This window comes from Eublepharis macularius, chromosome 4, assembly GCF_028583425.1.
Source record: "Eublepharis macularius isolate TG4126 chromosome 4, MPM_Emac_v1.0, whole genome shotgun sequence".
Classification (NCBI taxonomy): domain Eukaryota; kingdom Metazoa; phylum Chordata; class Lepidosauria; order Squamata; family Eublepharidae; genus Eublepharis; species Eublepharis macularius.
Window position 1 is genome coordinate 41,689,328 of NC_072793.1, and position 23,163 is coordinate 41,712,490.

Genomic DNA, 23,163 nt, shown 5'->3' on the forward strand with positions numbered 1-23,163 from the left:
AAGTTGTGAGCTTCAGAGACTGGAAATCATGGTGGAGGGTGTCTCCATGATGGATCTCAGGGGAAAGATATCATCCTGCCCTGTGCAATGTGAAAAAGCATGGCAAACCAAGATCGTCTTGGCGAGTAAGGGGCTACAACTATGTCTGAGGTCCTGTCCCTGATCATTTTGCTCAGAGTGGAAATGAGCAAGGGAAGGGGGGAAATGCACAAAAAAGGCAGTCTTTCCATGGAATTTGGAATGCATCCCCTAGGGAAGACCTTTCCTGCCTAGTCCTTGAACAAAACCATGCACATCTCTTGTTTGAACAGGGCCGAATCGAGGGGGGGCAGGGAGGGTAGTCTGCCCCCGGCGCCATCAAAGAGGAGGCACCAGGCAGAACTGCCAGCCGCCGGGAGCGTGCTGATGGCAGTGCGGGCAGCTGAGCGGCTGGCCGCACCATTTGCCTGCCCAGCAGGACAGGGAGTGCATGGCAAGCTGGCTGCCCCCTCAGCCGGGCAGGTGAATGGCAGAGAGGGCTGGGAGGCTGCCTGCACCATTCGCCTGCCCCTCTGAGGGGGCGGCCAGCTTGCCACGCACTCCCTGTCCTGCTGGTCAAGCGAGTGGCACGGAGGGCTGGGAGGCCGCCTGCACCATTCGCCTGCCCAGCAGGACAGGGAGCACACAGCAAGCCGGCCGCCCCCTCAGTGTGGCAGGTGAGTGGTGTGGGCGGCCTCCCAGTACCGCCGCTGCTCCGCTGGCAGCACGCCAGCCCTGCATGATGATGTCGCGAAGTGATGTCATCACGCAGTGCCGGGAGTGCGCACACACGGCCAGACTTGGGTTGTCCTTGGTGCCGGGAACCCTAGATCCAGCCCTGTGTTTGAATGATTAGCAAATAGATCTATTCATTATCCCCAGGCTCAGAAGACCAGGAGAAGGAACTTTATGGTTCTCTTTGTCAGATGCACGGAGAATACAGTAACGCTGGTTGGTCTTAAAGGTGCTACTGGACTCTTTTCTATTTTCATAAACCCGCACAATGCAGAATCACCCATCCCCATATGTGGGATGATGATTCTATACATAGTGTCCTGGGAACAGTGCCTCCCTGCTTGTTCAAATAATGGACCACAGTAGTGTTGTCTGTGCAAATTTGAATTTTCTTGCCCTGAATGAGGGGAAGACATGCCTTTAAGGAGTACCTAATGGCCCAGAACTCAAGGACATTGGTGTGTAGGGAAGACTCTTGCAGGGGTCTTTTACCTGAGGGCTTCTACAATAAGCTCGCAATCCTGTCAGGGATGCATCGGTGTGAAGAGAAATGTGTACTGGTATGGAGCCAAAAGTTATGCCCATCAGGAGATTCTGCTTGATCTCCGCTGGAGAGACTTTAGAATTGAACTGAGTACTGACAACCACTTGTATGGGTTGTAATGTTGGGGAGAGACAACCCGGACAAACCAGATTCTGCCTGGTGAAAGGAATGATCAGAATCAGGGAAGCCATAAAACCTAGCAGTCTTTGAATGTCTTTTGCCCTTTGGTATCTATACTTGCATTCCTTGTTCAATGAGAGGAGGAGTCTTGAAACCCTGTCCTGAGTGGGGTAGGCTATGCCCTGATTTGAGTCTAGAACTGCGCTTATAAAGGTTATACTCTCTGTAAGAGAGGATTTATCCATGTTGATCTAGAGGCCTAACTGGGCTAGAGTGGACAGCACTATGGAGACATGCCGGGGGAAGTCTCTTTGGAAGGGCTCTAACAGAAAAGCTGGCTCCTGCTATGTTTCTGAGGACACTGTCTCTCACTCCCAGACAGCATCAGTGATGAAAGCCCTCAGTAATGACATTGAAGCCAAGGGAAGAGGTTTCTCAAGATGTTTAGCTTTCATTTTTGTCTTTTTGGCTGGTGGTTCAGACTGACTTTGAGATGGATCCAAGGAAGACAATGAAGGAGTGGTGCCTCTTTAGAACCTGTCTTTGTCACTGGAGCCAGAGGTGGAATAAAACAGACATGCTCAGAGCTCTTTGGTTCCTTGTCAGTGGCCGTTGGAACTGTTGGAGCGGAATATTTGAGGACCGACTCCAAAGTGCAGCCTTGAGCTGTGATGCCCTTTCATGGGGTGTGCTTTCAGCATAAATTGTTTACACACGGGACACTGCAGGGTGTAACGTTCTTCACCCAAACCAAACAACGGCCGTAGGATTGGGCCATCATTGTTCCACACCAGGAACATTACTTGAAGAGTGCCTTCGATGCCATGGAGTCGAAGGCCGCCCAGTGCATTCAGCAAAGGAGGAATGGATCCAAAGAGAGAAGAGAACATTTCTTCAGCGACAGCAAAATAAGAGCTGAAGGAGGGAGCCATTCACCTGGCACTTTTATAAGGGCATGTGGGGGGGGGGAAGTGTGTGAAAATGGTTGGGTGAACATCTCACACCTTTAGTAGCTTTTGAACATCCACAGCTGGCCTGCATATGGGTATTCCCACATGGACTGCACAGAAACAATGATGACGAAACACTTAAGTTCTGGATAACTGTATAATTTTGGCAGTAGGAAGACGTCCATCATCACAATAATCATGATGACATTAGCACAACGTCATTCCATACAGCAAGCTCAATAACAATGATGATGCCATTTGGGGGAAGTGGTATAAAAATCTCCTTGCTATAAAAATTATGTTAATGACATGTGAAATCCCCCAAACAAAAGCAAAATTGTGGAAGAAGTTGCCTTGCACAAGCAAGGAAGGCTCCTTACTGCACGACAAAACTGATCACGTGGAAAGGGGAAATTCTAACTTGAGGTTCAGCAATAGAACCATTGGAAAGTTGTGAGAGCTTCTTCCTTAGAAAATCTCAAGAAAACATGGAGGCACCAACTAGTTAAAATGTTTTAGGTATAGGATATCCTGTTAGACCCCAATAATGCCTTTCTATGAGTCTGTGCAGGATTGGATATCTCTTCTCATGACAAAATGAGCATTTTCCGTTTACTTATCAGTAGTCAATTCTATGTTTTTAAAGTAGAACAGAGTACTTTCATGGAATAATATAACTGGTCTTCGTTTTGTCATATACTGAGAGATCGCTTTAGGGAGAAACCTGCAAAATAATATCATTCAAACCTATCAAAACATCTTTTCAACCTAGCAAGAAATTCAGTTTTCTAAAGTTGGGGTTTGCTCGTGGCACACTTTTCTGTTTTGCTTGTCCTTTTCAATATTAACAAACATTCTCTACTCCAGTTATGAGACTGTTAACATTAAACAGAAGGCACTGGAGCTCTGGTTAGCCACTTAGGTTTTTGAGAAGCAGATTCTGAAATCACTTCAGAGTGGAGAACAGGATGCGCTACGTATTCATTGAAGCCCATATTATAACTCCAGAGAGAATACAGAGATGGATGCTGGCCTGGTGCCCATAAAATGATATTTCTGCAGGCAGGGTGTGCATCACCACAGCAACATTAACATTTGCTTCACGCATTCCAAAATATGTTGCTGTACCTTTAAATGCTCATATGCTTCGGGAGAAAAGACATACTGAAAAATTTTCTTTAAATAAAATAAATGGAGTAATTGTGGCAAAAGCAAGTAATATTATATTTGGGGATGTGCCATACACACAGCCTCTTATTCCAAAAATTCACAGAACCCTGCTGTACTGTGTAACTTTGTCCTTACAAAAATTACTGTAAAGGAATAATAGCAAATGTTTGGCCAGGAGCACCTGGAGGGTAAAATTGGTGCTTTGGGAGCCCCCCCCCTCCCCAAAGACCATCAATCCTACCTTTTATCACTACTTTGCTGCACCTTTGACATGGTGTTTTCCTTCCTTTGTTTCCCCAAGTGATCACCACCAATCCTTAGTGAGCATAGTGAAATCATAGAGCCAGAAAGTTCATAAGATTTGGCTATGTAGCTGTGTCACTAACAGCAAATGAAGCCACATTATCCTTGAAAGCAAGTGGGATGGCAAGGCAAGAAATACACTTGCCAAGAAAGATCGCTGACAGTTGTTTTTTGCTGTGCTGCGCTGCAGTGAGCTGACTGCCTGTCCCCACTGCCGGAGTACAGAATGGCACAGCAAAAGGAGACACATAGCATCTTCCTGGTTGCCTTGGTAATAGGAAAGCACTCCTTCCTCCAGTCCCGCTCAGCACACACCCTTGCACAATGTGTGAATGCTTCTGGTGACTCCCTTTAGCCTTGACCTCAAAAAGATCACAGAAGGAAAAGGGTGTTTTCCAGAGGTGAAAATGTTCACAAAAGGCACCCCTGTTTCATCTCACCCATAATTTTTATAATCTGAGTAATCTTTACAACCTGCAAATTCAGTATTATCCTTTACATTACTGCACTTGTGATGCTGCAGCTTCTCCTTAGCAACTCATGTTACTGAGAAACAGGCCATGTTAATAGTTTCATGTGGGTAACTGTGTTGGTCTGCAGTAGACAAGTCAGATTTGAGTCCAGTAGCAAGACAAACAAGATTTCCCAGGTATAAGCTTTCAAGACAAACAAGATTTAAAAACAAACAAGATTTCCCAAGAATAAGCTTTCAAGAGTCAAAGTTCCCTTCATCAGATATAAGTAGGAATGGAGATCCCCGAGACTTCATATCCCAGTCAGAAGATGGGAGGGGTGTAGCGAAGCAGGAAGTCAGGATGCAAAGGTATAATGCAGCTTGATGAGAGCAGAAATCTGTAGTGAGGTAAGAATCCTATGTCTCTATTTGGAACAAGCCGCACCCCACCCCCAGCTGAACAGAGATACAGGATTTTCATCTCACTACAGATGCTAATTTCTGAGCTAGTCAAGCTGCATTGTACCACTCTTTGCATCCTGGTTCCTTTCTTTGCTATACCCCTCTGTCCTCTGGAGTGGGATATAAAGGCTCAGGGTTCTCCATTCCTACTTGTATCTGACAAAGGGAGCTTTAACCCTCTGGGCAGCTACAGTGAAGCTACTATAAGCATGCTGTACAGTGTACACTGTATTTTCCTCTGTGCATCTTTGCCAGTTATTTGACCAGTCTAAGCAGAAAAGAGTAATCATGCTGAAATTCCTGAATCCAGGCAGAGTTCTATCCTTGTCCAAAAAGAAATTCTGACCCCCTCCCCTTCCCTAGTGCAGGCACTGTTCACTTGGAAGGAAGTAGAACTACACAAGGATAGCTTCCTCTTTCTGCTCTCCCTTTCAGATGACGGTAGATAAGCCACTTTTGTCATGGGAGGAGTCAAGGAAGATGAGGCAAATGCATGCGTTTTTTCTCTGTGTGTGTGTGCTCACACACGTATGTATAACTAAAAAGCAGCAACTCTCACTTTCCCTTGTTCAGCTGTGCCAGGAGAAATAAACATGCAACCTACACGCATCCAAAAGCATCTTCATGATTCTTCTGCCCTCTCTGGCATCCTTGCTATTCTCTAGGCAACCCACTGATGAGCAGTGAATTCTCATCAGTAAGGAGATCACTGGCACTCCCTGGTATTGCCCCAACACACGTGCGCACACACACACACATACAGAGCTAACTTCACAGTCTAATCAAGTGAGACTGACTGATGGTAAAATATCAAAAGACACACAAGACGTTTCATACTGAGCAGAGATTTGAACCTGAGTTTCACAGGACAAAACCACCCTTGCCACACTGACTCCCCTTGCTTGCACTATTTGCAGCCACTGTGCCTTGTAGGAATCTAGACCATACAAGCATAAGGTTTTTTTGGTCAACACTTGAATGTCATGTATAAACAAAACAATACTGGTTGTACTTCAGAAAAGAAATGAGACATAAACCTTTGCATACACACGCACTATACAGCACCATTTTGGGGAGGGAGGCAGTAGCTCACCGTAGTCTTTCTTGCAATACTTCTTCATGTTGATCTTCAGCTTCCCTTTGGATGCCTTGCAATACGAATCACAGTCTTCAGGGGTAGAAGAAAGAGAAAGAAGAAAACATTAACAAAACAAATTAGCCTTAAAATGAATGAAAGGCTTGAGGGAATACGGGAGGGGTGGGGTGGGGTGGAGTGGGGGTGACAGAGCAGAAAAGGCTGCAGTTTGCAATGAATAAGCAACATGCCTGTGATATCCATCTGCCAGGACCTGATTGGGTCATCTAATGGGGGCATTCAGTGAAAAAACCTTCCTTTCTAAAGAAACCTTTTCACAAAAGAAGCCATCCTCCTCTCTCTTTCCCTCCCCTCCCCCTCTCCTCTCCCTGCCTGACGAATTCTTTAAGCTGTCTTCTGCGGGCTGCCTCCATGGGAGACCCTGGGGCCTCCCTTATTGTGCCACCCAGATCTTTAGAGTGCCACAGCCCCCCACCCCAGTTCTTAAACTGCAAACTGGAGCCTGATTAAAGCCCACAGAGGCTTCTTTGTCACCCCTAACCCAGACCTGTGTCAGGCTTTGGCATTCATTGCAGAGAGATTCTGGCTGGGGTCACACCTCAACAAAAGGGGTCAGAGAGGAAATTAGCAGCCCATGAAGCATTAGCAAAGCCTTTGGCGTCCACTCTACTGGAGTGTGCAAATAAAATGCCCCAGTGGGACCGCTCCATTTCTAATGGGCCCTACTGCTGTGATACGATGGTTTTACTCCTTCTGAACATCATCTTGTGTTCTAGTGTTACTAATGCGATGCAGCCGGCAATGCCGGCTTTGGCACTGTTTCGTGCTTTGGCTGTGCCGGAGCTGTTTCATGTCATTCGGAAGACTGCATGTGCAGTGTGCTCTCTTCATCAAAAGCTGTACTTTGCTGTCATTTCTACTCTCTCTTTAGTATTTGGCAGGGGCGAGATGAGCGGAGCTGCATGGGTATGCTCTGTTGACATTGTCACCATCTGGATTTGGTGGAAGGGAATGAATCTACAACAATATCAGCTCAGCTGAGATGTTATATCTTACAGTATGGAAAACATACTATGTCAAAGGTGTGACCTTGTTTCTCTACCAATGTTAAGCACCAACAGTTAAGAATAACAACAACAACCTTAGATTGGGGCTCAAAGTAGTTTTCTATCAAGGTATGATCATATCTATGCCATCTCAAAAACCAGTATGCTCCAGAAGAACCAGAGGCACTGTAATCCAGTTCATAGAGAGTGTGGAACCCTAAAACAGAACTATAAGGGCAACCAGGGAAAGGCTCACCAAATTTGATTGGCAGTAAAGAGGAAGAGAATTCTAGCCCTTCTCTCAGTTCCACCACCCCTCTACAACCCCCATGCTCACACTTCTCAGGTCCTATTCTGCATCTTCCTAGTTATTACAAGAGGCCATCCCTATGGGCTGAGTAAGGGATGGAACCACATTTATTGGATAATGGATTTGATAATATGCAGGGAAGTTCATACATATACATTCACATATTATGTCTTCATGATCAGATGACCAAAAGGGTTCTCCTGATGGAAAAATTGTGACTGCCAAAGAAATGGAAGCCACATTCTTTTCATGTACCTTTAATTAATGAAAAGAGAAGGAAAATTAAAATGCCTATTCTTTATCATTTCCCCCCAAATGGTCTAAATAAACAGTAAATGCAAGTAGTTTTCAGAAATAATTTTACTTGGGGTCTGATGGGACCGTTTAAGTGCCATCCCTTTGTACTGAGAAAGGATGCTTTCTTTATCTGTTAATCAAATCTTCTCTCCCCCTCCCCTTTAAGCCTTCTACCTGGTGTTCACCTCTCTTCTTGCTTTTATTTGCTGCCTTTTTATGTAAGCTTGCCACACAGCTTGAAAACACAATTGATGCCCTTCATTTTAGGATGATCCTGCTCCATAACCCTGTTCACATAACAGACACCAAACCTCCAGAGTGTTGGCATGTTCCACTGCATTGATGTGCCAACTCCAGCACTGACTTGTGTACATTAAACTGTAGAGCAGCCAGCATACACACAGCAACTGCAGCGTGAAGCACTAAGCTGCTGCAGTGATTTCCTAATGCAACACAGCAGAGCTCTGCTGCAGTATCTTGGGGTTTCCTATACTTTAAAGCTGCTTTAGATGCCCTACTGTGAATATCCAATGTGAACTACGCCAGTCATCTGGTTGTTTACGATGCCCTTTGGTTTAAGTGTGATATCTATGAAATAGCTGTGAACATGGTCAACACTATGTAGTTTCCATTTAAACAGGAACACACTTTATCATTCTGCTGTTCCTTTTGTTACAGGTGAAGGAGAGCAGTGACCTAAATGCCGACACAGTGTTTAATTAAGTCGTCCTAAAGATGGATGTTTGGGGAGTTTTCCCTCTCAATGATTTCAGTCCTTCAAAATCCTTCAAGAAATTAAGTGTATTCTTTTTGTATGTGCTTCAGAAATTGTCCTAATCAATACAATGAGATCTAAAAGATATGCCTTCTTTAGCTTTCATTGCTGCCTTTGATATATTTCTTGATTTAATCAGTGTTGGATAATAGTTTATATAGGGTCTGAAGGAATCTTGTCTTGCTACTAAGAATGAAATTGTATGAATTGAAAAGATCAAAACATTACAGGCCTATGTTTTAGGGCTGCTTCAGCCTGATAGGGCTACCAACAGGAGGGACAGGGGAACAAAATTCCAAGGGCCTATCTGTACCAAGTTCTCTGAAAAAAGTAAGTCTTTGCCCCTTTTCATCATGGAGATTATATGCCTTTCCCCTTATATCTTCACAATGGAAGGCACTGGAGACTCACCTTTTTAAAAAATGAAATCTGGGATTCAGAGAACCAGGTACACTTTCTGTTGTAACATTATGCCAGTATAATGATATTCTAGTGCCAATTAAAAATTTCAAAGCCTCTTGTGACAGGGGGCAGAAATGGCTGCTGTGGGAACAATCTCAGCGCAAAAGGCTGTCATATGGGTGGGGAAAATCTTAATTTTCTCACCCACCCAGAAGCCATCCACACTTTACTGTGAACTCTCCCAAAACTTTGAAGCAAAGCAGGTTTGAGAAAGACTGAAGAAAAGCCAGCAAAACCCAGGGAGGTGCAGAAATGCACCACGATGCTGTGGAGAAGAAGGGGGAGGGGAACCTGCTTCCTAAGGGCATTGAAGCTGAGGCAGAAGTCATCAGAGGATAGATGCTTTCCTATGGTGAGGCTAAGGTAAATGGGTGCCTCTCCTGAGATGCTGTTAAGCCAATCAACCAATCCAGCATGGAAGCAAGGCAAGTCCCCCAATCTTATTTTCAAGTTGTGGCAAGTTAAAACATACTTAATAGTAGAACAGCAAACCTTTGTTAATATTATGAACAGTCAAGTTAATATTTTCCAAGGATCTAGCAAAGAAGCAAAAGGGTGATTTCCCCCTCCCACCACCCTTTACGTGAACAGTTATCTGTATTAAGCTGTATTAGTGGTTATAAATGAGGGGCACAGAATGCCTTTCTAGGTTAAACAACACGAACAGTACTGTAGGTATATTAGACTATTTTATTCTCTCATCTTCTTTGATGCCCCAGATTATAGTCTGTGGCATATATGTTGTTATTTTTTGATCATACACCCATTTCATTAACCCTTCAGTTTCCAGATAGGGTTAGAAAAAAGCGAGTCCAGCAGCACCTAAACACTAACAAAATTTGTAGTAGGGTATGAGCTTTTGTGAGTCACTCACAGCACACTTCTTCAGAATTTGCTATCAGATTGGGTTAGACCTCCTGGTATATGGCATTTAATGCCTCTCTTCTTAATGATGAAACTTTTAAAACTCAAGTAATGACTGAATTATCAGAGTAGTTTAATACTTGCCAAGGCATAACTAGTACGGTGCTATGGAATGGGATGCTTCTAAAGCTTTCTTTAGAGGACGAATTACTGCATGTGTTGGAAATGTTTAGCAGAGTGAATAAAGCACAGCAGAATAATGCAGCTCAGACACATGTGTGTTTAGCTTCTAAGAAAAAAGTTTACTTCTAGAATAAAGGGAAAGGGTTACATGGAAAATAAAACAACCGCCTAACTAAACTCTATCTTGCTTCTTTCTTCTCCCTCTTTGTCTCTGCTGCTCTCTAAGAAGAAGAAACTGGAAGTTTCCCCCAAAGCTTCACCTCTTTTGGAAGGAAACGCCTACTCTACAAACTAATTGGCTCTATGCTAAACTTGCTATCATTGGCCCACAGAAACTTCAGCTTAACTCTTTCATGACTGACACTTGCAAAACCCAACAATGTGCCTCTCACAAAAAGAAGCTCAGAGTATGGGAAGAAACAACACTGAAAAATAAGTTGAAATATTTATTAAGTCACTTTGCTGTATCTCCTACACCAGATCATTTTTGGGACCTGCAAAAGGTTAAATATAAGGTAAAATTGCATACTGTCTGTAAAAGTAGAGTATGCTTTAACTTGTTTGTGCCAGTTATATTGAGAAAGTGGTGAGTGATCAGGTAGAATTATAGCACATTGTCTAAGGACAGCAAAAGAATAAGAATTATATTCCTTTGATCAAGGATGAGAGGAATGTGATATACACTGCCTCCACTATAAACTTCAAATAAGTTTTATAAAGTTTATTCTGAATTGTATAGCTGTGGAAAAGAATCCTCAGAAAAGGATTTGGAAGCATTTTTTTCTCAACTTGATCTTCCATGTTTTGAATTCTGAGTTTAAAGTTTGCATACAAAAATTTGTACAACATTAGAGAGTATCTGGCAGATGGTATGCTGTAGCAGTCAATATTTAACAATATTTTATAAGATAAGAATGTAACCATCTACATGTAATAATAATTAGCAGTATAAGAATTACTGAATATTTTACACAATTTTGACAGATGACATACAGCAATCAGTACTCAACTGACAGCAGATGTACAGTAACCACCAGTATTTGACAGTGGGCTTACAACAGAATTTATAAATTTTGTATTAATTTAATTCAGTCAATCAAGCAAAAAGGGCAAATTTCAGTCTTTTCAAATGTTAAATTTTGATTTGAAATTCTAATATTTTTCCATGGTTAATTTGACGGGTTTGAAGGGGCTTACATGCAAAAAAAAAATCAGTCTTCAAACTAGTAACATTTTAAGCATAGTAGCATGATGTCAACAGTTTTTCCAAGTACTGATGTGTGAACACTCTATGCTTGACCAGAAATTAGATGAATTTTTGTGAGAATCCCAACTGAATACTCAAAAATATGTAAATATGTATGCACACATGCAAATAAATACTACCTGCCCATAAGTTAAGTTAAGAGCACTGGGCTCTAATCTGGAGAACTGGGTTTGATTCCTCACTCCTCCACTTGAAGCCAGCTGGGTGACTTTGGGCTAGTCACAGCAATCTGGAGCTCTCTCAGCCCCACCCACCTCACAGGGTGTTTTGTTGTGGGGATAATGATAACATACTTTGTAAACTGCTCTGAGTAGACATTAAGTTGTCCTGAATGGCAGTATATAAATCAAATTGTTGTTGTTGTTGTTAATGTTATTGTCATCGTCATCATCATTATTATTATTTTATAAGTTGTCCTGAAGGGCGGTACATAAATCGAATGGTGTTATTAGAATTATGTGCAATTGTTAGGTACCGGACAGCTGCCTAAATGATGATGAATACTATGAACTGCTCAAGTGCAAATACACTCAAAATGCTTCCTATATGGTGTGTTTGACTCATGAGAAATTGGGCATTTTGAACAGGGTGTGCTTAATTTTGACTACGTTTTGTGAGGATCACAGCATCCCTGCTTGCAATGTGCTTTCAGTTCATGCAAAGCAGGACATGAAGAGCTAAAGATAATCTTTATGTTAGAAAAAGTTACCTAATAAGGCCTTCAGATTTAATCTTGAAGTTGGCTCCAGTCCTGCAACTGGACAGAACCAACCCCCTGAATCAAAACTCTGAGTCTATTTAAGCAACAGCTAGCATATAGATCCCATTGCTGCCCAACCAGTGCTGCTTTTGCTGTGTGTAGGAAGCAGTTATCTCTAGGAAAGGTTGAAGAGGTGAAGAGAAAGGACAGGAAGGAAAGGACAGGAAGGGACTATGCCAATAGTCACCACATTCAGTAAATTTGGGATAATTCTCTTGGGTAGCTAGTGTGCTCCATATTGATCAAGTTGACAAACATCTCAACAGACACACAACACTTCAAGTTATTCCTGTTCCTGTCTCCATGGAACTGTATACTCCATCTGCTTTGTTCTCCAGCTGTGGAGCCAAGTCTCCAAACCCCTTTATTAACCCCTTTATTAGAAAGTGCTTGACCCCACAGCTTCAGCATGAAGAATGTGGGGGATAATGCAAGGAAGGGAAAGGGTGTTGTTGCATATGGGACCGAAATAACTCCTGCTTTGTAGAGAAGGAAAAGTGGGGATTACAGGGACAGATATATTAAACAAGTAATGATTATCCATTCTCCATAGTTGATCAGATCCGTGAGCTATTAAAGAAAGACTCAGAGGAACCAACTTCAGGCTTTATCCTGCCCCAAATAAATTACAAGGAGTGGCCATTTTTCAGAAGCACAACAAACAAACAAAACCCAAAGTCACCGCCCAGAGCCCCTGGGGATGGGCAGTATATAAATTGAAATATAAATAAATAAATAAAAGGCCCAGGGCTGAAGAGGAAAGCTGCAACGGGGCCAGTACGCGAACCATCTCAGACATAAATGCATCTTTATCAGTTAAGCGCATTCATCAATGACCAATTTGTATACCTGTTCCCTGCAACTTCAGATGTGAGATGGATGGCTACCAGAAATAGCGCCTTCTCAGTTGCAGTAGCAACTGGATTGTAGAATTTCCTTCCCACAGCCATACATCGGGCAGTACCGCTGGTACTCAATTTTACTGTACTGTATAGTTGCATCTTAATCGCTGTTAGTTTGTGTTTTAATGGACTAATCTTTTTTTTATGATGACTGGTTCATCTCTTTATTAGCTACCTTGGGAGATATGTGGCAGGCAGACAGAGATTTTTTCCCCTAAACTGACAGTCTTTCAGTCTCTCCTTATGGTATAGTATAATCTAAATAATACAGGTTAATCCATTAGGGATTATTCCAGCCTTGTTATGCAAGCAGTTGAACTTGATGACATTCTGGTCCCACCAACCCTATGATTCTATGTTCTGGCTACTCTGTCCTTGGAGTGAGTTTATTAGTTTTAATAACTTCAAGATCAACTTCAGAGCAGCAAATAGTTCCATGGGTGACTGTAAAAATATTTTCACACAGCCAGTGTCTGCTTTCTGTGCCAAATAATGGCAGTTGCCTCCAAATGTTCTGCTTTTAGCCCTTTATGGACTGACCCTGCTTTCATATTTGCTACCTTAAAGGTGACGGTGAACAGAAAGGGTGGGATTTGGGCTCCTATGCAATGGTCCTGCCTTGGAACCATACATTAGCACAAAAGGGGAATATTTCAGAAAGCTGACTGTCGCACAGGACTAGATATTGCAGAGGATATTGGACTAGAAGAACCACTGGCCTGATTCAGCAGAGCTCTTCTTATGACTACTTTACAAAAGATGACTACCTCCACAGAAGTTAAGATCCAGGTAAAGTTACATAGGAAACACCTACCTGAATCATCACTGATAATCCTACATGTATTAAGCAGCACTAATAGACAGGACGATACACTAAGCATGCTCCAAATATTTATTTCTCTCTGCTTCTGGAATCTGTTTATCATTTCCTCACACCTCTCTTTAAGAACAGAAAAGGCTGAAATCATTGCAGGGGTAGAGGAAAGCCTCCTTCCAGGTCAGGAACAATGTCTCAGGTAATAACAGCCCCCCCACCCCCCGCACCATGCAGGTCACTCTCTTGATCTGGTGCTTTGTTCTGGGCTGGATGAAGATGATCTAAAGGTGGGGGATTAAAGATGGCCTGCTTCTCATGGACAGATCACTACTACTTGCTGGGGTTTAGACTTACAGAGGTACCAAGAGACTTCGCAGGAGTGGGGGATCGATTATGAAGACCCACCTCCGTAGTATGATGGATCTGACTGTTATTCAGACAGCATGGGGATTATCTGTTTATATGGTTGGCTCCCCACCAGGGAGATTTGTCTGTCTTACTCAGGCATTATCTTTAACCCATGGGAGAAGACTTTTTTTGTATCGATTAGTGTATCGGTTCTGTATCAATACTTCAAGTAAACTCTTATCAGCCCTCTTCTCTGGTTGTTTCTGTATGTTTTTATTTTATTGTTAAATATTTATATATACATATTAAATATTGTTTTAATGTCTGTTGTACTCCCCCTTGGGTAGAAAGGTGGGATATGGATGCTTTAAATAAATGGGTCGGAATGAGGGCACTGTAATGTGTGAACCAGCTCAATGTTATATGTACACAATAAATTCCATTATGCAGCAACACTCATATGTTTATCATTGTCAGCTAATGTGTATGCGGGTTTTTAAAAGTTAAGGTGGGTTAACCCTTGACTGCTGACAATCCTTAACTCACCAATACCAGCAATGTTTAACCCGTTATGGACATTCTAAATAAGTGGAGAGAGACATGAAATTCACACTTCCTCTTTCCATGCTTTCTGAATACACCCACAATTAGTGAGAGAGTTAAATTTCCAGCCATATTTCCCACAGTATGAGTACATCTTTCCATGGAGAGGGAATGTATTTATGAAGATAAAGCAGGACTTGCTGTGCCTCCTCACACCTCACTTCTAGAGAATATCTAGAGGATCTGTGTAGAGACGCCTCTACCTTGTACAAGCTTTAGCTGCTTCATAGTGCTTTCTGCTATTGCAAGACAAGTGTCTTAGAGCAAAGGTGCTGCTGAGGCCAGGGTCCTGCTGCTCAGAGGGATTTGAATGTAAAGTTAGGGCACAGAGCGAAGTGCCTAATGCAAAGAGGGAGCTAAAGGGAACAAGTAAAACTCTAAAAGCCCCCTGCAGCCATAACTGCTATTAACCTCACCCTTGGAACAAGACAGAACAAATGAGCCCCCTTTCTTCATGCTGAGCAAGATTGATTGAAAAACAAATTGGTGCAAATAAAGCATGAAATTAGATTAAAGCCTCTCACTTGAGGCTGCCAGGATGGAAATCAAGACTTGGGCAAGCTTCTGTGGCAGCTGAGGCGCCATTAATAAACCCACCCATGGCCGTTCCTTGTCCCTGTAATCTTACATCCCAAGAGAAGGCACTCTTGGCCACCACGTCACTATAAACATTCATGTTTCCTTCCTACTCACAGATTGTCAAATGCCAGTTCATGAGACGGTACTCATGATGAACAGCAGACTGCTGGGCATACTGCACAGTTCTTGGTTACAGCTGCCCTGAAGGATACAGACTTGTCCAGAACTCCAATCTGCCTGATTAAATACATGAATAGGAAACCATCTGTCCTCAACAACAGCAACATATTCCACTATAAATTACCAGCTTTGATAAGATTTCTTTCTCTGCTTGAACACACAGAAGATTATCTGTTATGCCTACTGTTCATGACCTATGCGTAGAAGAAAAACAGGAGCAAGTTGAAAATGTCTAGTAAGAAGTGAGTCGAATCTTTCAGAATAAAAAAGTGATGGAGCTGGAAAAGATGTCAATCAGGACAACCTGTAGTGTAGTATGGATTCCCCACATCACCTCCAAACAATAACTGACCAGGGGTCCAGATTACTACCAAATGGACTTAAATAATCTTGCAATTTCCCAGTATGGTGTATTCAGTATCCCCCTGATAGTCTTAGTTGTGCAAGAAGTTAACCTATGAAAAGATATAACCAAGCTCCTGTCTTGCTCAAGGATGGACATAAAAGTAATATGTGGTCTGAAGAGGAAACAAGGTGCACTGGTGAACTCAGGAAATCCAGTCAGACTTTTCTAAGGGTTGCTAGGGATCTCCAAGAACTTTGCTAATAGGCCAGAAAATTGGTTGCATTTTGGAGGGACAATGGTCAGTCCCATGCACTTAGAGATCCTGGGTGGTGTCTGTAGGCTGTCGATGAGCTCTATCCCCTTCCAGTTACCCCTCCTCTCTTGGCTGGATTGTAGCTGAGCAAAGGTGCTTCATTATAAGACATATTTTTGCAGGGAGGCAGTTGTCACCAACATGCAGTCATTCCTCTGTTCCAGTTTCACAGAATAATCACCCACTCCTTTTCCAGCTAATGAAATGCAAAGTTTGCCTGCTTAGTATTTCCAAGAAATAAAATGTAAGGCCAATACACATATCAAGGTGTACATTCATATGCGCAATCCCAATCTGAACTAAATATATGAAATAATGTAACTAATCTAGACTGGAAAATTAACATTTGGATTTAATAAGGGAAATTTGTTCATCCTCCATATGTTGGGGTCTCCTTTGTGCTGTTCAGGACAGAGTCTACCTCATGCTATTTCCATTCCAACAAGAAGATCAGAATTCCTACTACAGCAAAGTGTTTTGAAGGAGAATGGAATGCAGCTGTCAAGGCCATCCACACCTGTTTCCTTGCCTTCCAGCTCCTATCAAGATGTCCAATTGTTGCAAAGTAACCATGCCCACCCATTAAACCAAAACAGAATGAAAAGGCTCAAACTGTGGGGTTCAGGATACAAACAACATTGCTTTTTTTTTTTTACAGCGAGTCATAGCCCCTGGTGGGTGCCTTCTAACCCCTGGCATGACCTTTGGCTTCATTCATTGTAAGGGGGCTCCATTGTGAAATATTCTAGTAGAAAGCAGAGAAGCAGTGTTAAATGTGATGAATCCAGTTTGGGGCTCTCTCCCATCAAAAAAGAGGCAGGGGGCAAGAAGCTGTTGGTCATTTTGTGTTTCTCTCTATATGGGACAGGAGCTATCAAGCATCAGCATATCAAAGTTAACCCACTCTGGTTGTTTAAACATCTTTCGTTACTGTTACTTCACCATGTCAGGATAATCACAAGATACTCTGCATCTCAGAAAAGAAAAATGACACGTGCTTGCAGACTTCAGCAATCTGATGGGTGCAGCAGTCTTCTCCATGAATCTCTTATTTCATCTCCCTCAGAGTTGCAATCTGGTATAGGTCGTCAGCCACGAATATGTACCATTGCAAACATGCTCAGAATCCCCTGAGTTTCTTGGCAATGCTGCCTTCAAAGGTCATAACTAGACATGGGCACAAACCACATTACGAACTTCAAAAACCCACGAAATTGGCGATCACACGATCGCGATCCAGCGGTTTGTTATTGGTCACGGCAAACGAACCAGCATTCGGAAGAAACCTGGTTCGGTGTGTTTGGCCACGGTTCGGGAAGCCAGACAGTCAGGCGCCATCAATCAGTTCCCCTGGAAATGGAGCCAGGGGAATGCCTGAACTCTGTGCTCATTCTGTCACCCTGGAAACCCAAATCGAAGCCCAGCTTACCTTGATCGGCAGGTATTCCTTCCAACCATGGAGCTGCAAAGTGGTTACAAGTTGGGAGAAGACACCTGGGGGAGGGGTGTTCTGTAGCCACGGGCACTCCAATCTCATCCCTGCAAACCCTGATAGGCAGCTCTGGCGGCCAAACACAGACCTCCTGCGTTGCTCTATGGGACCTCAGCTTATAAAAAGCACTGCGCTCCTAGGCTGGCTTTCACTTTCAGCGAGCAGTGTAGAGTGAGAGCTGTTGCTTGCTACTTGCTAGCCTTTGGGGAGAGACAGAGAGAGTATAATTGAGCTTGGATTTTTGTGGGAGTTTCCTGGGGGCCTCAGATTGGAGAGGGTATAACTCCAAGATCCCTATTGCAATCTTGACCAAACTTGGATACTGGCTGGAAGAGAGCCTGCTACACACTCCCTGTGAATATGGGCTCTCTAAGTGCAACAGGGGCCGTTCTGAGCACCACGAACCGCGAACCGGTTCAGCAACAGGAAATGTCCATTGCGGTTCGCAACTTCGGGATCATCATCGGCACCGAACCACGAACCGCAGATTCGTTAAAAATTTTTGGTTCGTGCCTATGTCTAGTCATAACCTATAGGAAATTAAGCTCAGAGCTTGGAATAACCTTTTTATATAAGCCTGTGGTACAACTAAATGTCTTCTATAACAACAACAACAACAACATTCGATTTATATACCACCCTTCAGGACAACTTAATGCTCACTCAGAGTGGTTTACAAAGTATGTCATTATTATCCCCACAACAAAACATCCTGTAAGGTAGGTGGGGCTGAGAGAGCTCCAGAGAGCTGTGACTAGCCCAAGGGTCACCCAGTTGGCTTCAAGTGGAGGAGTGAGGAATCAAACCTGGCTCTCCAGATTAGAGTCCCGAGCTCTTAACCACTACACCAAACTGGGTCCCCAGTTCTATGGGTAGAACTTACTTCCAAGTAACCCCTTATTGACTTTCTGAATGAGACAAGGAAAACTGAACTGATGATCTGTGATTTTGATTTTTAAGAAGATAAATTTGGAAAAATAAATAGAAGGGGGGCAGTACTGAAAAGGTAAATTTTTGAGATATTAAAACTAAAGGTATAATGTTTGTTAAAATATGATGGGTGTTATAGAGATAAATGGGAAAGGAAACGTATTATTTTTCTTCGTTATTTTCAGTTTTTCTTCTTTTTTCTCTCTTTGTATTCTTTTTTCTTTACTTTTTTCTTCTATTTCTCTGCCCTTTTTACTGGGCTTTTAATCTTATTAATAAAATTAAAATTTTGAAACTTAAAAAAAAGAACTTACTTCCAAGTAAGCATGCACAGGATTGGGCTAATATTTTGGCTAATTTCATAGCGTCTGAAATGAACTCAAACTATCTGCTCACCAGTGTGTTGGGGAGATGATTTTGTGTTTTCCAGAGTATCATATTGTTGGTGACAATGTTAATCAAGACAGCCATCATAGAATTTTTCCTAATTACCAGGCAAATTACCAGAATTCTTTCCGTCTCCACCCTGCCCCATCAGATTGCGTATATAGAATCATGAAACTAGAAAATAGAAAGGCCAGATGTAATCCATCTCCAAGGACAGGGAAAGAATGTTCCCTACAGCCTAGCCTCTGGGATGTTGTCCTGCCTAGCTCTGATCAGTCCAGGCATTTGCGTAATTGCATTGTATCACAGATGTTACAAATGAAAACCTAGTGGTGGTCTGAGATAGAATGGCTTATGTTTGACACCGTTCTGCTTCTAAATTTTGTGAGAAATGTTAGGACCATAAGCTCTATAGGAAATCCAGGCCCTACAATATAGCAAAGTGTTTCAGCTAGCATTTCTGGTATCTGACCAGAACATGCAGACAGATCTTTTCAGCAGCAGCAGTTTCACACACCAGGAAAGAATTTGTCATTAATAGTAGCTGTCGGGGGAAACCTGCAAGGTGGAATTCAGGTATATCAGGAAAGAGGAAGGCCATGTTGGATTCATAACATGGCTTTGTACACAAGGCTCATCACATGGAATAATCCATTTACTTTACTGCTGCTGTTTATCTGAAATAATCCATTACAGAGCTGTAAAGCGCTATACAATCCACTGCTGGAAGGTGGGACTATCCACCCACCTACCCAGAGAAATACTTCTCAATCCTAAATACAATATGCCACAGATATAAAGAATAGATGGACTACAGAACAGTGCTTACACAACAACCAAATTAAGATGGCTTGCACAACAAAAGCAACCCACCACAAGCTACAGAAAAAGCCAAAAATGCCATAAATTCCCCATCTCATAATCCCTGTCTATTTGAACTGGGGCAATATTGGTTCTTGACCATAAAAAAGTACTTAAAATTTATATATGCTATTCTCTCCCCTTCCCGCAAAAGGTACTGGTGTACAAAATCCATAATGCTACTAAAAATCATGCTAAAAATCATGCTAAACCAACCTAAAAATCATGCTAAACCAACTTTTTCTTCACAGTGACCAGCTGTCCATTGTGTCCAAGTGTCCTGAAGGGGGGTGAGGGAGATAGATCAGTGCTGTGTTGCTGCTGGAGTGGTGTAGTTCTTTGGCCAATCTGCATCTTCACTCAAGGAGACCTTCCAGACCAAACTTTTCCCTATATTATTTTCATGCTACAATTCCCCTTCATTTGCATAAATGATCCTTTGGACTCCTACTGTGATAGAGTGAGTGTAAATAACGCTGCGGAATTACGCTGTGCTGATTAGAGAGGCAAAAAGTTTTATTTGAGGAAATTACATACTTGATAGGAAAGAGCGAGAGAGAGATCCTTGCTATCTGACTACATCTTGCAGAGAGAGAGAAGTGTGGCAGGAGAGAGAAGAAGCAGGATATTGCCCTGTTTAGCCCAATAGGAGACAAGACAAGGAAATGACCACCAGGAAACAAGAGAGGTGCTGCTCTCACTGTCCTAACTAAGTGATCCTTGCTGCCCCCTGCATGGTAGGCTCTTCTTCCTTCTTGCTGCTGCAGTACACCAGACATTGCTATTTCCAACATACTGGAGGATTATCCCATTTCTGTTTTATTTTTTAAGTTAATTCACGAGTGGAAGAAGAGGAAGGAGACAGTGGGATCAGACTCGGCTTCAACCTCTCAGTTCTGAACTTTGATCTTTCTTGGAACTTCACAACCAAAAAGCCCTGAAAGAGGAGAACTCTTTCTGGGCTTGATATAATTGAAAGTGAAGTGTAGTTCATCCAAAGGCCTTATTTGCATCATTATCACTACGTGTCACACTGGACCAGTCAGACAGACCTGCAGAAAGAAGTGACTGGCACTAAACTTGATGCGCTCTGTGACTGAGTTCTTCTAATATCACATTTTTTGATGAAAGAAGAGACCACAATTTTTCATACCATGATTCTTTGCACTGGGCCCTCGATCTCCTCTTGACTTTATGACAGGGTCATAATGTTCTATTTCATGTCATACCCTAAATGTGATAGAGCCCATTGACATACAGGTGCCATCAATGGGAGTCAGATCTCAAAGGGAGAAATGGGTGGGGGATCTTGTTCATGGGAAGTAGAGGGATGGCCCTCTTTCTCTATTTTTTACTAGCAAAAGTGCGAGACTGGACAGGTCATCCCATCTCCCTTTCCTACTAAAATCATCAATCCAAAGTTGAATTAAATAGGAGGTAGCAAAGGGAACTGTGGCTGCATTGATGTGTTGTCTGAAAATCTGACCAGATTGGTCCTTCCACCGATCTGGAAAGACTTGGGTGTATGTGTGCAACTGTGCACAGCACTTACTGTCATTTAACTTTGGGTTAACAGTTTTAATCAGAAGACCCCAGAAATGTCAGAAGTCTTTCTGGGCAGGCTGAAGTTCTTCCTGGTGCTCCTCAACTCATTATCTTAGGAGGACTTCTTTGGTCACAGTGGTGGCATCTAAGCGAAGAACAGCAGTAGAAGGCTGCTGAACGTAGTCCATATGCCTGAGTCCTCCTTCATGCAGCTCTCCTTTAATAATTCTTTATTATTTCAAATTTTTATCCTAATCTACATTATATAAGCCTTTGTGGCACCCTATTACTTGGAGGCTTGAGGAGATCCTCCCTCTTCAAACTACATGTGCCCTCTTGCTTGCTTGCCACCCTTTCCTTGCATTGTACATAAAAGTGCACAGAAAGGGATTGGCGACTTTGATGGTGCCATGTCATCTCTTGCTCATCCTCATCCCTGGATCAAAGCAAGCCTTTTGCAGATTGATCCCTATGAGCCACTTCCAATGCCTGGGAAGTGCCAAAGAAAAATGCATTCATGTTCAATACGCACAGTCCCCTTCCCATTAATAGAGTCATGCTATACTAGGGCTCAGTCTCTCCTCTTGGGATATGATTGGTTGGTTGCCATTAAGGAAAACAGCTACAAATGCTGCCTTCTGCTGCTGTTGGCCACGTGCCTGCCTGCCTGCGGTGCTGCTGTGTACTAAGACCTGAACCAAAACACGAACTTTTCAGTAGGGGGGAGTAATTACAGCTTTGTTTCACCATTCTGGAGCAGCATTAACAAACTGAACCAGTGATTTCTGGTTGTATATCTAGCTCATTTGTTTTGTTTTGCACACCTCTAACCACCATTCCACATCTGTTTATACTTCAGCCAGTCAGTCACATAAAAAAATAAAATACAGACAAACCATCTTCCCTAAGTGCTTAAGAAGGCCAATAAAAATTGACACTGAAAATATGTCACACATTTGGGGAGCCACTGCCAATCAGATCACTCAGTTTTGATGAACTTTCCTTGTGTTTTTAAAGAAAAGGTACCTTGTGCTACAATCTGCTTGTGCTACATATTTTATTTTATTTGATTTATATTCCGCTTTCCCTGCAAGTGGGCTCAGAGCGGATCACAGGTGGTAATAAATACAATTAAAAAGATAGCATAAATTAGATTAAAACATATCAGTCAGTGTAGTAAAGTCTAAAATGGACCATCGCACCCATATTACACATCACTAAGCATTATGACACATCCGTGGGGCAGGGGGGCCAGCTACCAGATGACAACAATCTGCGGGGAAGCACTCCCCCTTCAGTAGGAGGCCAGTTTTTCGGCCTACTCACCTCAACCCCCATATGCCTGCTGGGACATCTCTGTCTTGCAGGCCCGGTGGAATTGCAAGGGAATTGCCATATGTAGGGGAATTGCAGGGGAATTTCACCTTTCTCCAGCTTTTCTTGCACTATATGGACTGTCTCTTCATCACCTCTACATCACCATAATTATCAGAATTTTACATAAAATGCTAGTTGCTTTCCCCCCTCTCTTTGGTGTCTTCCATGAGGGGATGGGATTTTGTGGTTTCCCTACTGATTATGTGTCTGCAGATAAAGCACAGCAGCAATTGGGCTTTCACATGGCAGGTTTCCCCAAAGTTTCCCCGTTCCGTGGAAGTGGCCACCCCCCCTCCCCTGGACCAACAGGACTTTTGAATTTTTTTTTAAAAAAATCAGCACTAGGAATGGATATCATTATAATAATATACCATTGTAACAACAGGTGTAGCAGGTTTTCTGAATTCCCAGTTTTCATTATTTTAAAAAAAGCTTCTAGCTCTACAATGGAAGGAGCTAGAGACTTACTTTTTATATAAATGAAAGCTGAGGATTCAGAGAACCTGCTACACCTATTATTAAAATGGTATATCAATATAATAATATTACAGTGCCAATTTTTTAAAAAATCCCTCAAGGCGGGTGAAGAAAAGGTTGCAGGAAATCTTAATTTTTCATCCAGACAGCAGCCATCCAGGTTTTGCTACGATCTTTTCCAAAACTTTAG

At 42.6% G+C, this 23,163-nt stretch overlaps 1 protein-coding gene across 2 annotated transcripts in view; it reads right to left on the reverse strand.

Moving 5' to 3' along the window:
* NTN1 (netrin 1) overlaps window positions 1–23,163 on the reverse strand; it is a 195,514-nt gene that overhangs the window by 25,370 nt on the left and 146,981 nt on the right. For both annotated transcript variants that reach the window (XM_054977333.1, XM_054977332.1), the window contains one exon: window positions 5,850–5,924. In XM_054977333.1, coding sequence (XP_054833308.1) covers window positions 5,850–5,924 — 75 coding nt within the window. The remainder of the gene's footprint in view (window positions 1–5,849; window positions 5,925–23,163) is intronic.